The sequence below is a fragment of the Eleginops maclovinus genome, chromosome 10 (genome assembly GCF_036324505.1).
Source record: "Eleginops maclovinus isolate JMC-PN-2008 ecotype Puerto Natales chromosome 10, JC_Emac_rtc_rv5, whole genome shotgun sequence".
In the NCBI taxonomy this organism is placed as follows: Eukaryota; Metazoa; Chordata; class Actinopteri; order Perciformes; family Eleginopidae; genus Eleginops; species Eleginops maclovinus.
The window spans coordinates 501,949-518,928 of record NC_086358.1 but is presented as its reverse complement, the minus strand read 5'-3'; the positions used below and the strand labels follow the sequence as shown (position 1 = coordinate 518,928).

Sequence of the window (16,980 nt, the reverse complement as noted above, 5' to 3'; positions counted from 1 at the left end):
AAATTAGATTTATTGGCAATTCTCTTCACTTTTTGAGTTTGATGTTAAATCGAATCAACTTCTTGAGTCCTTTTGTGTTTGCTTTTTAGTCGTTTATTCAACATTACATTAATCCGTTCACAGGACATGATTCATATTTAATAACTTGATTCCAGTATTTATAGATGTGTTGGATTGATGTCAGACATGTTCTCCGTTGATTATGAATCGCTGCAGACGCTGATGTCACTGGTAGTAAAAGCTGTCGGTGACGGTGAAGACGTCGGACGTTCCTTCGTACGGCTTGAAGACATTCTTCTTCTCTTTGAAGCGTCCGAAATGTTTGATCCTGTAGGAGCCGCTGGGCGCCGCCGGCGGGATGAACCAATCCACAGTGGCATTACTGCGCTGGAACGAACCCTTCAGCCAATGAAACCTGCCGAGAGACGTCCAGCAACTCAAACTTAGCAGGTAACGGGCAGCGGTCTACATCTGGATTATTTACTTTGGTTCCTTTTGCCTCTATGCCGCTTTTGCTGCTACAAATGTTAATGTCCCACTGTGGGAATAATAAAAGGTTTCTGATTCTGATTGTGACATTTTGCTGGAGCAACAGTTGGACCTTAATAAACTACACGCTAACATACCTGGTTTCCCATGATGCATCAGTGTAAACGACCTCCCAGGTGTTTGTCCGGTTGTCGTGAATCTCAACGGTGACAAAAGTTGTGTCTCTCTGAAACAGATGACAGGAACGAGGTTAGAGAGGACGGGAAGCCACAACGGCAACAAAAGATATAAATAAGCAGATTTTGTTCTTACGATGTCTCCCGAGTTTCTTGGGTTTCCTGCTACGAACGTGACGGAGACAACATCCCCCTGAAACACACATTAAATACTTTAAATCATGTTTATTCACATAGAAACAGCAGCGTGTCGTCTGCATAGTGAGGGTCGAAATCCGACTATAGGGCCCTGAGGGACGCCACAGAGGACGATTTATGATTTGAAATGTCCCACCGGCCTGTAGACGGGGAAAACCTGCTCCAGGACGTCTCCAAAGCTGGTGTTCACGGGTGTCCTGTCAGCGTTTGGTGGAGCCAGAAGATTGAAGAGTTTCTCAAAGAAAGGCGGCTCCGGGCCGACCGGCAGCTCAGACACCCGGTCCTGCACACAGTGTTAGTACTGTTGGAGTTCCATTTAGTTGCTTGTATTTGGTCAAGTTGTCTCCATTAAGGCGTGATCTCCCAAAGAAAAGCGTTATTTTTGAGAACAAAACTAAAATAATTTGAGGAAACAATATTTCAGCAAAAATTAGGAATATGTTGCGTAGAAATCCAATATTTGAGAAAGAAAAGCTGGAACTTTTATGGAAAAATAACGTTTTAAAATGAGGGTTGGAATATTTCTTGAGAAATACATTTGAAATATTTAGAAAAAAATCCCCAACTTTTTAACTACAAAGTTTTAATGTGATTCACTTCTTCACATTTTTATTTGGGTGTTTTTCTACCGTTTGTAAAACTTGTTTTTGCTAAATATATCACTTTTTGTGTTTCAGAAACAGTCTCACCTGTGCGATGGCTCTGGCCAGCCCCCTGTATTTCTGCAGGTACGCACTGAGCGTGTGCGGACCGTAGATGGTGGAGGCGCCTTCGTAACGCTGCACCTGGAGAACCACAATTCAGTGACAATTGTTTAGACGTTTCTGCTGAAAACTACAGTACCCATGAGCCTCTGCTGTTTGTACCTGGTACTCTTCGAAGGTGGTGATGTAGTGCGTGTAGATGTTACTCAGGCCGCGATCACAACCTCCGAGTCCTTGAACGCACCCTCCGACTGCAGCTCCTAACACACACACACACACACGCACACACACACACGCACGCGCGCACACACACACACACACACACACACAACACACACACACACACACACACACACACACACACACACACACACACACACAGTATGATCACAGGAGCTGTTGCAGGTGTGTTGATGTGTTGTGTCCTCGTTGTGTCTCACCTGTTTGACGGCTTCTCGTAGCCTCCTCCCCGACATGGTGCTGAAATATGATAAGAGAAAAGCGACGAGAGGAGCTCAAATTAATTCTGTTTTTTACAGTTAATAGTATCTGCTCTTTTCTGACAGCTTAAGTTGCTAAAGTGATTTTACAGATTCACATTATTGATACAAAAGGAAAAATCATTTTCAAAAGTATTATTTTATTATCAGTAAAGTGTTTCTACGTCATCTCTCCAGGAACGGCGACCACAGACACAGAGCCGACCGTGATGATCTGAACGTCCACGATCTGAGGATGCCACGGCAGAGGCCAGTTCATCTACACACCACACACACACACACACACACACACACACACACACACACACACACACACACACACACACACACACACACACACAACACACACACACACACCAACTTAATTATTTTTTGTTATATTAACAGATTTTTTTTCCAAAGTGAAGAGCCGTATTTTTGTTTTTTACAAACAACAGTAGCTCCTCACCTCGCCAGTGCTGAACAGGATGGGTTTGGGATGATGACACGCCCTGTGTCTGATTGGACGGCTCGCCAAGCACAGCGTCTCTGATCCCGTCCCAGAACGGGTCGCCCTCCACAGCGCCTAAAGAGAGAGAGAGAGAGAGACAGGTTAATTCAAACCAGAACAATGGAGGAACTTCATCATAATGACCTTCAGTATGATGAAGGTGCAATGACTGTAGAATCACCCTGAGTGAAGTTGAGGTCTCCTCCTCCGTCTGTCGTTCCTGCAGCAAAACTGTGACCCAGAGCTGGTTTACATGTACTGGCCTGAAGATAGAGACATAAAGAATAATGCACTGAAATTGCAGTGAAAAAACAGACAACTCTGCTTTTCCTCTCAATTAGCTCTCTAAAGTTCAAGTTTTAAAAAGCTTGAGCTACACATGCTAACGTGGCTAAGATCTACTCTCCACGGTGTGTGTGTTGCTGACCGTGTGTGTGGCGTTGATCTGGACTGTCACGTCCGTCATGTTGACCCACTGATGGGCCGAGTGCAGGAGACCCGTTACCTCTTCCGATGCAGTACCATACAGCTCCTGCAGGGGGCAGATAACACGCACACGCACACGCACACGCACACACACACGCACGCACACACACACACACACACACACACACACACACACACTTCTTCATGGGTCTGCCTACAGATGACATTTCCCCTCACATTTCAGGGCACAGTACTTCCTTGCCATGTCAGTCTTCAACAGTAAACGGTCGGCTGGCAGAGGGTGTGCCTGCCTGCTCTATAGCTATAGGCGTGCCCACTTGCCGATCCGTCTCCAGATTTAGGGACGTCAAAAGTACCTGGAAGAAAAAAATGGAAAAAGAAAATCTCCACGGGCGTCGGTGGGCAGCATAGACACGTCTCTCCGCTGCAAGGCTGTCTCTGAGGGTGAGAGCGCTGATGGGTGAGCTCTGAGGGGTGAGACCCTGAGGGGTGAGACTCCGAGGGAGGTGTGGACTCCGAGGGGGGAGACTCCGCGGGTGTGGGGCTGATGGGTGAGACTCTGAGTGGTGATGAGTCTGAGGGTGTGACTGGGGGGTGAGACTGTAAGGGGTGAGACTCTGAGTGGTGTGACTGAGGGTAAGACTCTGATGGGTGTGAGACTCTGAGGGGTGAGACTCTGAGGGTGTGACTCTGAGGGGTGAGACTCTGAGGGGTGTGAGTCTGAGGGGTGTGACGAGGGTGAACTCTGAGGGTGTGTGTCTCTGGTCTGTTGGGTTGTGAGTCCTGAGGGGTGTGACTGAGGGTGATGACTCTGAGGGGTGTGACCTCTGAGGCGGTGGACTCCCGAGCGGGGAGACTCCGAGGTGGTGTGGGTCTGTTGGGTGTGACTCTGGTTGTGCTGAGTCTGAGGGGTGAGACTGGGGGGTGAGACTGAGGGGTGTGACTCCTGAGGGGTGTGAATCTGAGGGGTAAGACTCTGATGGGTGTGACTCTGAGGGGTGAGACCTCTGAGGGGTGTGACTCTGAGGGGTGAGACTCTGAGGGGTGTGAGTCTGAGGGGTGTGACTGAGGGGGTGAGACTCTGAGGGGTGTGACTCTGAGGGGTGTGAGTCTGAGGGGTGTGACTGAGGGGTGATGAGACTCTGAGGGGTTGTGACTCTGAGGGGTGAGACTCTGAGGGGTGAGACTCTGAGGGGTGAGACTCTGCAGACCGGTTACATGCAGAGAAAGCTCCATAACAGAGAGGACGGGTTCTAACCGGGGAAGCATAATAGGGGACCTTTGAAGAAGTGGACAAAACAGAAAACACACACACACACACACACACACACACACACACACACACAACACACACACACACACACCACACACACACACACACACCTGGGCCTTCATATAGATGTTGTGTCCGATGATCCTCGTGCTCTCAAACATGTCGTTCCCAGGTCCGAACGCCTTACACTCCTTAGTCTAAAACACACACACAGCAGACAGTGAACAGTGTGTGTGTGTGTGTGTGTGTGTGTGTGTGTGTGTGTGTGTGTGTGTGTGTGTGTGTGTGTATTTACCCCCCCACAGGACAGGAGCTGTTTCAGGTAGTCGCAGGGCAGCCCCGGTGCTCATGCAGCGAGGACCTTGGTTTTTGGACTGACGTCTCCGAGATTACTGGATGAGAAACCAGCCACGAAACCTCCCTGTACACACACACACACACCCCACACACACACACACACACACACACACACACACACACACACACACACACAACACAACACCACACCACACACACACACACACCACACAGTATGACCGCAGTCTGGGATTATTGTTTATTTCAGAATAGGTAGAATCAGTGATGATGTGTGACGGCGCCCCCCCTGTCCAGGTAGCTGGCCGCGGTTCTTGTCCTGCTCCAGCAGGTAGGAGGCCCTATCCCATGTTGTCGCTGCTCACCATCCGGTTGGTGTAGTTCATGCTGACGGCGTGCACTGCAAACCAGCTTTCGGGGGTAGGGGGGGTCATATATCGGTATATATCACAAACCGTAGGAAAATATAATAGATAGGATCGGTGTCTCCCACCTGGCATACCGATCCCGTCTCCGTCCAGATCGGTGAACTTCAGCACCAGAACCTGTTTATCCGTGTTCCACTTATACCTGAGGATCAACAGCATAAATAACTCGTTCACTTAAAGTAATGGATTACTCGGTTTCTCGGAGCGCGTGTCTACCTGTGTCTCTCGCCCTCTGGGTTGTTCAGGTACGAATGAGGGCTTCTGTTCAGGCTGCTGTCCTCCAGCTCCCCCCGGCTCCGGAAGATCCTGCCCGGCCTTACTCTGCTGTGGGCTATTGTCTATGCTCTGGAGACAACGTCATACTCTCAAAAGTACATTTAATGTTAAGTAAGGCTATGTCTATACTCTGTGGTTCTGAGAGTATCACCCTGTTTCCAGATGTATGTTAATATGGGCTGGGAAAAAGGTAAACCTTTCAGAATTACAGCTTTATGCTATAATGGGCTATGTCTATACTCGGAAACAGCGTGATACTTTCATAATGACTGTTTTATGGGCTGTGTCTATACTCTGGAAACAGCGTGATACTCTAATATGACTGTTTATGGGCTATGTCTATACTCTGGAAACAGCGGATCTCTAATAATGATGTTTAATGGCTGGTCTATACCGAAATAAGGGAGGACTTTCGGAAGTACTTTAATGTTAATATGGGCTATGGCTATACTCTTGAGACAAGGTGAAACTTTCAGAATGACTGTTTTACGTTGTGATTGGCTGTGACTATACTCTGGAAATATGGGTATGACTTTTAGAAGGACAGTTAATTGCTATTGGGGGGTATGACTGACCTCTACAACAGTATACTTTCAGCTTTATGTAACTGATATACTTTATGTGTGTGGGAAAACAACGGTTTCAGTGTTTGATATTATGGGCTGGGGCTACCCCCAGTTGTACGTAATTATAACCTTTGGCTACTTTTATACTCGCAGTAAGGTGTATTTAAAGTCAGTTTATCTATGATGGGCTCGTTAAAATTGGACCCAAAAGAACCCCACCTTGCGACCCCGTTGCGAGCGGTTCGAGGGGTCCTTATGAAGCCTTTGTGGGATCATAACGGGTTTGTACGGGAAAATACCCCCCCGCCCGTGTGGGTGTGGGTCCCCTCAAAACCAGTTACCTCCCCGGTAAGGTTTCCCCCGTACTTCAGTCCCGCCCGAGGACCGGAGTATATCTAAAAATTTTCAAATGGACTTAAGGGGGAAAACGATAAAATTTTTGAAGTGTTGATAGGGCTTCCCTGTAACTTGTCTCCCCCCTCACTCTTTCTGTCTTCTCTTTCTCTTCCGCTGACTTGTTCCCCCCTCACTCTTCTTCCGTCTTCTCTCTCTGTCTCTGTAACTCGTCTCTCCCTCATCTTCTTCCCGTCCTTTTTTCTTTGTCTCCCGCTAATCGTCTCTCCCCCACTTTTTTCCCGCTCCTCTCTCGTCTCCCCTAACTCTCCTCCCCTCACTCCTTTCTCTCCCTCCTCTCTCTGTCTCCCCTAACTCGTCCTCCCCTCACTCTTTCTCCGTTTTCCCCCTTTTCTGTTTTCCCCCCCCTAACCCCCCTCCCTTCTCTCCACCTCCTCTTTTTGTCTCCGCTAACTACCCATCCGTTTCTCCCCTCTTTCCCGCTAACTTGTCTCTCCCCTCACTCTTCTCCCCGTTTTCTTCTTTGTCTCCTGCTAATTCTTTTCCCCCCCTCACTCTTCCCCCCGTCCTCCTCGTCTCCCAAACCCGCTCTCCCCCATTTTTTCCCGCCCCTCTCCCCCTGCTCCCCCTATTTTTGTCTTTTCCCCTCATTTTTCCTCCCCCGCTCCTCTCCTGCCCCCCCCGCTAACTGTCTCTCCCTCACCCCCTTCCTCCGTCTTCTCTCTCTGTCTCCCCCCGTAACTCCCCTCCCCTTTTCCCCTTTTCCCCACCTCCTTCTTTGTCTCCCGCTAACCTCCTATCCGTTTTTCCCCCCTCTCTCTCCGCTAACTTGTCTCCCCCTCACTTTTCCTCCGTTTTTCTCTCTCCCCTAACTTTCTCCCCCCTCCCCTTTTCTCTCCGTCTTCTCTCTCTGTCCCCCTGCTACTTCTCTCCTCACTTTCTCTCGTTTCTTCTCTTCTCTCCGTAAGTTGTTCTTCTTCTTGTTTTGTCTCCCTGTTCCTCACTGTCCCCCCCAGTCGGCCCCCGGTTTTTAAAAAGGGAATTCCCCCCGTAAATAAAATTTCCCTTTTTTAAATCTTTGTTATATCCGGGCTGTATAGGTCGGGCCGGGTTCCGCCCCGGGTGCCTGTTGTAAAACTATGTAGTAAGGTTCAAATGTATTTTAAATTTTTGTGTTTTCCCCTTGTCGCAGCCTTTGGGGAAATCATTCCCAGCAACGGTGCGAACACGCTCTCCTCCCCCCGTCGCGAGATGAAGGCTGCGTACAGTCGGTGGGATGCCGCAGCTGTCTGCGAGGTTGCATAACCCTTTTTCACACAAAAAACACACACGCCACACACACACACACACACACACAATTTTTCAATCAGCTAAAGGGGATATAAAAATTGAAATCAATTTGGTGCATTTTGCTCCACCCCCATACTTCCACGCCCCAAACATATCTTACATACCTTTCCACGAAATTTGGTTATGGTCTCCCATGGCCCCCGCAGGTTGTTTGGTTCCCACATGGCCCCCCCGGCAGGTTGCTTTTTGGTCTCCCGTGGACCCTGCGGGTTTGTTTGGGTCTCCACATGGACCCCTGCGGGTTTTCTTGGTTCCACATGGACCCTGCGGGTTGCTATGGGTTCCACATGGCCCCCTGCGGGTTTTTTATGGTTCTACGGGTGTTGATTCTGACCGGGGGATGTGGGTGGGGGTGGTGCAGTGGCCCGCCGACCCCGATCAGGTGGGTTTGTGTTTGGGGGAAGCTTTGGGCCCTCCGGACCTGAGGGGCCCAAAAAGACAAGCTGTTGCTTAAAGTTTTAAAGAGCATTATGGCCAGGCGCCCGGGGAAGAGTTTGTTTTAAAATCTTTAGAATAAAGGAGAAACGTTATAAATAAAGTTTTAATTTGAAAAAGGGGGAATGAAGAGAGTATTTTTTGGCATTCAAAGCGAATATGTTGAATCTAAACATTGTTTTGCATAAGTCTTTGGGGGGGGGGAGTCATTTTAAAAGATCATTTAAGACCATAAAAAGGGAGTAGCTACGTTGCTTTCTTTTTGGGGACCACCTAATTTTATTCCTAAAACCACACAGGGGTTATTCTAGCTTTCTAAAAAAACAGGAGGGCTAATCTGTGGTGTGTGTGTGTTGTGTGTGTGGGGTGTGTGTGTGTGTGTGTGTGGGGTTTGTGTGTGGTGTGTGTGTGTGTTGTGTGGTGTGGTTGTGTGTGTTGTGGGGGTGTGTGTTGTGGGGGTGTGTGTGTTTTGTGTGTTGTGGTTCACCTGTGTGTGTTTTCCCCGGTTGCCTCAGTGTGATCGGGTTACACCACCCCGTATGAGGATGAAGAGGCGCTGAGCGTACCCCAGAGTGAACCCCGCAACACGCCGATTTCCTGCGCACCATCACGTCTGTCCAACGGAAGTAGAAACTGAGCTGTGATCAGAACTCAAAAACACACCTCTGCTTTCAGACCTCATTCTGAGTTTCACAGAAACAGGAAAACTTTTACCTGAAGCTGATTAAAATGAAATGCGTAAAAGCATCTTAAGATCATCAGGGGAGGAAAAGTTTATTTTGTTTCGCGTCTGGAAAACGGGCGCTGTAACAAACCCCAAACAGCCGACGCTAAGAGCAGGGGAACCCAAAGGCAGGACACACAACAATCAACAGAGGATGAAAAAGATCATCCTTTTAATGTTTCGAAAAAAAAAAACTTAAATTACGGAAATAAACCCGCGGTCCAAGTGTGGGGCAAGTATCAGTCTGGTACTTAGTAAAGTAGAAGTATCATTCTTGTTTTTGAAAGTAAAGTACCCGGTCTTGTACTTGGTAAAGTGAAGTACTCGGTCTTGTACTTTAGTAAAGTGAGTATCAGTCTTGTATTGAGTAAAGTGAAGTATCGGCTTTTACTTGAGTAAAGTAGAAGTACTCAGATCTTTTTATTTAGTAAAAGTAAAGTCTCAGGTTTGTACTTGGAAATAGAATACTCGGTCTTGTACTGAGTAAAGTAAAGTACTCAGGGCTTGTCTTGAGTAAAAAAAAGTACTAGTCTTGTACTTGAGTAAAAATAGAAATACTCGTCTTGTCTTGAGTAAAAAGAAAATTTCAGGGGGTTTTTCTTGAGTAAAGTAAAATTCTCAGGTCTTTTACTTTAGTAAAGTAGAAGATCAGGTCTTGTACTTGAGTAAAAGTAAATACTCAGGTCTTGTACTTGAGTAAATAGAAGTATCAGGTTTTTGTACTTGGTAAAAATAAAGTACTCGGTCTTGACTTGGTAAAGTAGAAGACTCAGTCTTGTACTTAGTAAAAATAGAAATATCGGTCTTGTATTGAGAAAAAATAGAAGTACTTCTTGTACTTTAGTAAATAGAAAATTTTTTAGAAGTAGAAGTACTCAGGTTTTACTTGAGGGAAAGTGAAGTAAGGTCTTGTACTTGATAAAAGGAAATCTACTTTGTACTTGGGTAAAGAGAAGTACTCAGATTTGTACTTGAGTAAAAATAGAAGTAACCCGGTCCCTTTTCTTGAGTAAAAATAGAAGAAAATCAGTCTTGATTGAGTAAAAGTGAAGTATCAGGCTTGTCTTGAGTAAAGTTAAAATCTAGGTCTTGTACTTGAGAAAGTAAAAAGTCTCAGGTCTTTTACTTTGGGAAAGTGAAGTCCAGTTTTTCTTGGTTAAAGTGAAGTACTCAGTCTTGTACTTGTAAAGTAAAGTATCATTTTGTATTGGTAAAAAGTAAAAAATTTAGACTTTGGTATTTAGTAAAGTAAAAGTACTCAGGTCTTGTCTTGGTAAAGTAAATACTCTCTTGTACTTTAGAAAAATAAAATTCAGGTCTTGAGGTAAAAGGGAAATACCGGTCTTGTCTTGGTAAAATAGAAGTCCAGGTCTTGTACTTGAGTAAAAAAGAATTCGTCTTGTACTTGAGTAAAGTAGAAGACTCGGTCTTGTCTTGGTAAAGTTGAAGTCTCAATTTGTCTTTAGTAAAGTAAAGTACTCAAACTTTTCTTTTATAAAGTAAAATACTCAGTCTTTTACTTGGAAAGTAAAGTATAATCTGTACTTGGTAAAGTTAAAAATACTCAGATTTGTCTTGAGTAAATAGAAGTACTCAATTTTACTTGAGTAAAGTAAGTCTAGTTTGTCTTGATAAGAAAAGTACCAGGGTTTGTTCTTGGTAAAGTAAAGTCTCTTTGTATTGGGGAAAATAAAATATCAGTTTTCTTGAGTAAAGTTTAAAATACTCATTTGTCTTGGTTTAAAATAAAATCTAGTTTTGTTCTTGATAAGTAGAAATACTCAATTTTTTTTAAATTGAGTAAAATAAAATCTCGCTTGTTTTTGAGTAAAGGAAGTACTCGACTTACTTGATAAAAATTTAAAATACCAGGTCTTTTACTTTAGTAAGTAGAAAATACTAGTCTTTTCTTGGAAAGTGAAAGTACCCCGGGTTTTATTTAGTAAAGTAAAGTCTCAGGTCTTGTACTTAGTAAAGTTAAAATCTAGGTTGTACTTGATAAAGTAGAAGTATCAGTTTTTACTTTAAAAAGTAAATATCAGGTTTGGGCTTGAGTAAAGTAAATTTCCGACCCTTTTACTTGATAAGTAGAAGTACTCAGATTTTTCTTGAGTAAAAATGAGTACCAGTTTGTTTTGATAAAGAAATACCGTTTGTTTGAAAAAAAGTAGAAAATACCAGTCTGTTTCTTTATAAATGAAGTACTCAGACCTTGTACTTGAAAAAAGTAGAAGTACTCAGATCTTTTACTTGAGTAAAGTATATACTAGGTTTGTCTTGAGTAAAGTAGAAGTACAGGGTTTTTCTTGATAAAGTAGAAGTTCGATCTTGTACTTTATAAGTAGAAGTACTCGTCTTGTTTGAGTAAAGTGAAGTTCCAGCTTGTCTTTAGTAAAGTAAAGTACTCAGATCTTGTATTGGTAAAAATAAAAATACTCAGATCTTGTTTTTAGTAAAATGAAGTATGTTTGTCTGAATAAAGTTAAAGTATCAGGTTTTACTTGATAAAATAAGTATCAGGTTTGTCTTGAGTAAAGTGAAGTACTCAGTTTGATTGGGGTAAAGAGAAGTACTCAGCTTGTTTGAGTAAAGTAGAAGTACCGGCTTGTCTTGAGTAAGTAGAAACTCAGATCTTTACTTGAGTAAAGTAGAAAATACCAGGTCTGACTTGAGTAAAATAGAAGTACTAGATTTGTTCTTGAGTAAAGTAAAGTATCAGTTTGTCTTGGTAAAATAGAATACTGGCTTTACTTGAATTTAAAATAAAGTACTCAGTTTGTACTTGAGTAAAGTAGAAGTACTCAGGTCTTTTATTTAATAAAAATAAAGTAATCAGTCTTGTATTGAGTAAAGAGAATATAGTCTTTTTCTTGAGTAAAATAAAAGTACTCAGATCTTTTCTTTGGGAAAAAGTAGAAGTACTCAGTCTTGACTTTAGTAAAATGAAATACTCAGGTCTTTTACTTGAGTAAAAATAGAAGTACTCAGATATTGATTTGGGAAAAATGAAGTACCAGATCTTTACTTGAGTAAAGTAGAAGTCTCAGGTCTTTTACTTGAGAAAGTAGAAGTACTCAGATCTTGACTTAGTAAAAAAAAGTTTCAGATTTGTACTTTAGTAAAAGTAGAAGTACCAGATTTTGTTTCTTGGTAAGTAAAGTATCAGATTGTATTGAGTAAAAAAGAAGTACTCAGGTCTTTTCTTGAGTAAAGTAGAAGTACTCAGTCTTTTACTTGAGTAAAAGAAAGTACTAGACTTTTTTTGGTTTAAAAAAGAAGTACTCAGGGGCTTGTACTTTTTTAAATAGAAGTACCAGTCGTACTTTGGTAAAAAGAGAAGTACTCAATCTTTGTATTTAGTAAAAGTGAAGTATCAGTCTTTTACTTGGTAAAATAGAAGTACCAGATGGTACTTGAATAAAGAAAACTATGTTTTCTTAGTAAAATAGAAGTCTCCCTGTATTGATAAAGTAAAATTTCCCGAAATTTTTCTTTGAGTAAAGTCAAAATACTAGATATTTATTATAAATTTTGAGTATCAGTCTTTTACTTGGGGAAATATACTCGGATTTTACTTTAAAAAAGTGAAAAACTCAGTCTTTTTTTTAAGGGGAATATCCATCTTTCTTGTAAAATAGGTATAATCTTTTTTGAGTAAAGTAAAAGTCCCGTTTGTAAATGAAAAAAGTAAAAAAGTTCTCAATTTTTATAAATAAAGTAAGAAAAAACTGGTCTTTACTGGGGAAAAAAAAATACTAATATTTACTTGATAAAATGGTCTCAGCTTTTGTAAAAAAACCAAACGTACATTTCTGGCTGATCTGGATTATTAGTTACTGATTTCGTTAGTGATTTATAATCTGGTAAAAACAACGCGTTGGGACTCACCTTCAGAGCAGAGAGGAAGTGTGTGTGAGTCTCAGGTCTGTTGACTGATAAACAGTCCAAAGGTCCCTCACACCTCAGATTATAGATCGTAATAAACCCTAATAACCTTTATCAGGCTGTTTTCCATCAGAGCTCGGAAACACTGTCTCAACGTGCACCTTCTGTTTGATGATCAGACTGATTCAAACCATCTTCCTCAAATGATATTTAATGAAGCACTTCTCAACCAAGCGCTCTCCTGACTTACAGATCAAAGGAGAAAACAAGGAGCACCTTTACTACAAATATAAAGCTTCTCAAACACAAACACAGCCAAGAAACAGCAAACGTTGATACAAACGGATCAAAAGTGGAACATCTAATTGTTAAAATTGTGATATTTCAAAAATCAAGATCGAACAACTGGAAATCTTTGATGAGGAATCTCAAAGTGATCCTGGAAACAAAGCGTCTCCCGTCAGAGGTGATTTATCAGTGTTCATGGAATAAGTGTTGACTGTTAAATTAAAGTAGTGTGTTGGGTCTAGTTCTTACTCAACATGATCAACTCTTGGTGTGAAAATCCAAAACCACTTCCTGTGTCACCCCCCGGTGGGGCCCTTTACCCGACGGTGCAGAATCGCGCTGCCTCTGGGGACAGCAAGGGACGCATCCTCCGGAGAGTGTATCTGCACGATTGGGTTGTAGCAGCAATGTTGCTCACGCACTGGGTCACGCCCGGGGTCCACGTCCAGGGTCACGAACCGGGGTCACGCCCCGGTTCCTTGCAGTCTGAGTCGGGGGAACAGCAGAGGGGCCAGTGTGGATGGAAGGTTGATTAAACGTTCTCTGTCCAGCTGCTTTCAGTCGTCCTCCTAGCTCCGCTGTTCGTCTTAACCAGGTCGATCAGTTAAAAGTCAACAGGCGGCCTCTTTCATCGGGGTCCTGTCCCCAAAACTTGGTTACGTGTCAGATTTGGGTGCCAACCAAATCACACACTGGCTCAAAGACACATTTTTCCAGGTGCTTATCAAATAGTGAAGACAACAGAGAGAGATGAGGGCTAACAGCAGCAGACCAGGAACATAAACTGTGGTTCTATGCCGACGACACTCTTCTGTGTATCACAGAGCTGGAGATATCCCTTCCTATATTTATGTTTAACTTTCATTATTTGGGCTGTCCCCAGACTAATGACTGGTGCTGCCTTCAGGGACCAACACAGAAATACTCCGGTCTTAGTAGCGTTATAATCGGTTTCTGATTCTGTTGTGTTTCTCTAGGAGACTCCCTGAGTTATCATGACGGACAGAAGTTCTCCACCTCCGACAAAGACCAGGACTCCTCAGCTGGTAGTTGTGCCAGATTACACCTTGGGGGGGTTCTGGCACGGCAGGTGTCACTACACGAATCCCAATGGAGTTTATTTTTTGGGGGTTGATTGGCACTATTTATATAAGGGTGAGCTGGAAAGACTGGAAAGGTCTTGACTACTCCCTGAAATCCATCAGCATGAAGGTCCTTCCTGTGCAGTGGATCCGCAGGACAGAACGCACAGACATTACCTCTGGGTATCAATGCCCGGTGGGGGTTTAAAACTGAATCACTTTCTGCTGCACGCTGACAGTAAAAGAGAGGCATAACGCTGATGTATATTGCACTACCAGGGGCCAGGCTGCTGCACCCGTGGAGTCTCACGGAGAGATACCGCGGGTCCTTCCTTCCTGCAGAGGTCAGACTCTTTAACCAGCATGGCCCCTGGTAGACCCCATACACACAACAAAAAACGGACTAGTTGTGCAATAACAATTGATGTGCAATATATAAACATAACTATGCCATTATTAATAACTGCAGCATTTACCTGGCTCCATATCTCCTTCAGGATGTGTGTTTTATAAAGTGTGTGTTTTCTTTATATTTGTATTGCATATTTTCTTTTGTAAAGCTGTCTCTGGCTCTGCTGCTGCTGTAGCACATTTAAATGTTCCCTCTGTGGGACCCATAAAGGGATTCTGATTCTGATGTGCGGTCTCCACTTTATTTCTTTCCCTAATGAAACCCCAGTCAGGTGTCCTTTTGTGAATGAAGCCCAACTCGCTGCACATGGTGCAGTTTATTACTCGGTCACACACTAAAGAAACCAACGTCTCGACTCACAGAAATAATTGGAAAATATTTTATTGACTTAAAAGTGATGGTATTGTTTCTCTTTCTAGAAAAACTACCTCTGAAATGTTCAATTAGACCAATCAGAATTGAGTATTCAACTAAGCCAATGACTACATAAACCCCACAGCACTCAGTAGGTTTATTGGTTTAAAACCGAAGATTACTGTGACCACAGACAAATGGTTACATCAGAAGTGTGATGTGGGGTCGCTGCGGTCACACATCTGGACATGGATGTGAGAGGTGATTCCTGGGTAAACGCTCTGCATCGGCAGCATGACACCGAGCCGCTGCCCTGCCCTCACCATGCCCGAGGTCCGGTCCGGCTGGACATAGAACAGCTTGAAGCACAGACCTGCAAAACACACACTCTACTGTCGGTGTGTCACATGACAAACGTTAAATATTTAAACGATGAATGAGATGCTGACCCTGTCCGCTCAGGTTGATGCCGCTGTTGATGGCCGCCTTCGTGGGGTCGTTGTACACGGTGACTCTCCCGTTTAACGTCACGTCAAACGGAGCGTAGACGATCGATCCGTCGCTGCACACGATGTCCAGACCTTTGTGGAGCCGGTCCCCACTGAAACACACCAAACGTCTTTTAAATACAACAGCTATTTTATTTCAGTATCCCCAGTTAACATTAACCAATGGCACAACCCTGGCACTGGAGACTACATGTCCCACAATGCAACTTCAGGGATGTTATCAAATGTTTATGTTATGGTCACATGACTTCACCACGTCGCCACCGCTAAGCTAAAGCAGGCTAATGTTGGGCTATAAAGGAACTACAGCACGGTCACATGACTTCACGTCAACACCGCTAAGCTAAAGGTGGCTAATGTTGGGCTATAAAGGAACTACAGCACGGTCACATGACTTCACGTCAACACCGCTAAGCTAAAGGAGGCTAATGTTGGGCTATAAAGGAACTACAGCACGGTCACATGACTTCAGGTCACCACCGCTAAGCTAAAGGAGGCTAATGTTGGGCTATAAAGGAACTACAGCACGGTCACATGACTTCACGTCACCACCGCTAAGCTAAAGGAGGCTAATGTTGGGCTATAAAGGAACTACAGCACGGTCACATGACTTCAGGTCACCACCGCTAAGCTAAAGGGGGCTAATGTTGGGCTATAAAGGAACTACAGCACGGTCACATGACTTCAGGTCACCACCGCTAAGCTAAAGGAGGCTAATGTTGGGCTATAAAGAAACTACAGCACGGTCACATGACTTCACGTCACCACCGTAATTTAGGACCACTCTATGTGTTGTTGTTGTTGTTGTTGTTGTTGTTGTTGTTGTTGTTGTTGTTGTTGTTGTTGTGTTACCGTCTGGCTCCGTAGTTTCCCCTCCCCCATTTGTCAGACGTCCTCTGGCTGTTTGCAGAGTTTCCACTGCAGAGCTGACCGAACCTCACGCCGTCACACACACACAACACAGCTGCAGACACACGTACACACACATATTTCATTCAACCATGTAGGGTCCTGAAGTTGGACCCCATAATACACATAAACCAGAACACCCATGTCAGAGTGTTTACTTTTCAGATTTTTTTATATCGAGCCTTTTGTTAGGTAACTTTAAATATCTCCTCTTGCTGCTGCACATAATTATTAATAAACCAGCCCTTAGGATAATTATTTCAGCCAGAGGTTGGATCTTTTCCCGTTTACTCATAACTATTTGTATTTATTCTTATTCAGTTTCACAATGGTATTATTATTTATACTTGTTTGAGTTTATATTTTATCCTTGTGTTCCTCAAATTTTTAAGCAATCTCAGCCGTAAAAAAAAGGGCATTTTTGATATAAAATATTGTATTTATATTACCTTTTATTTTTATTAGACCGACAGTATGATTTATTGTGAGATAAACATTAAACTTACTAATGCATGTATTTGATAGTATCCAGATAATGACACGCGCTAAGAAATGTAAGTTTAATCAATAACTAAATATTAAAACCTGCTCTTAAACCATGTATTGTAAACTGTGATTTGTTAGGATTATTCAGAATCTCATTCAGTTTCTCACCCAATAAAACGAAGACGCGTCTCATCTTTGATTCCAGAGTTTGATCCAGATAAAGTCTGTTCTTCGTTATCTTCTCTCGACCTTTTATACAGCTCGTCTTCCTCTATCCAAACCGGGGTAAATGTCCACATCATTTCTGTTATTTCCACCAGTTTTTTAAAG

At 43.5% G+C, this 16,980-nt stretch overlaps 1 protein-coding gene and 1 pseudogene across 2 annotated transcripts; both read right to left on the bottom strand.

Annotated features, from left to right (window-relative positions):
* Window positions 1-30: 30 nt before the first annotated feature.
* LOC134871078 (neutral ceramidase-like) lies at window positions 31-8,609 on the bottom strand (annotated as a pseudogene).
* A 6,148-nt stretch (window positions 8,610-14,757) lies between these two features.
* On the bottom strand, window positions 14,758-16,959 carry lect2.1 (leukocyte cell derived chemotaxin 2, tandem duplicate 1). Of its 2 annotated transcripts, XM_063894041.1 has the most exons (4): window positions 16,819-16,959; window positions 16,108-16,219; window positions 15,196-15,347; window positions 14,758-15,119 (listed from the first exon to the last, which is right to left on the bottom strand). In XM_063894041.1, exons 1-4 carry the CDS (start codon window positions 16,841-16,843, stop codon window positions 14,953-14,955), a joined length of 456 nt encoding a protein of 151 aa, XP_063750111.1. In that variant the 5' UTR covers window positions 16,844-16,959; the 3' UTR covers window positions 14,758-14,952. The 2 variants fall into 2 exon arrangements, with proteins under 2 accessions (XP_063750111.1, XP_063750109.1); XM_063894039.1 differs by lacking the exon at window positions 16,819-16,959 and having other exon boundaries at window positions 16,108-16,265.
* Window positions 16,960-16,980: the final 21 nt, after the last annotated feature.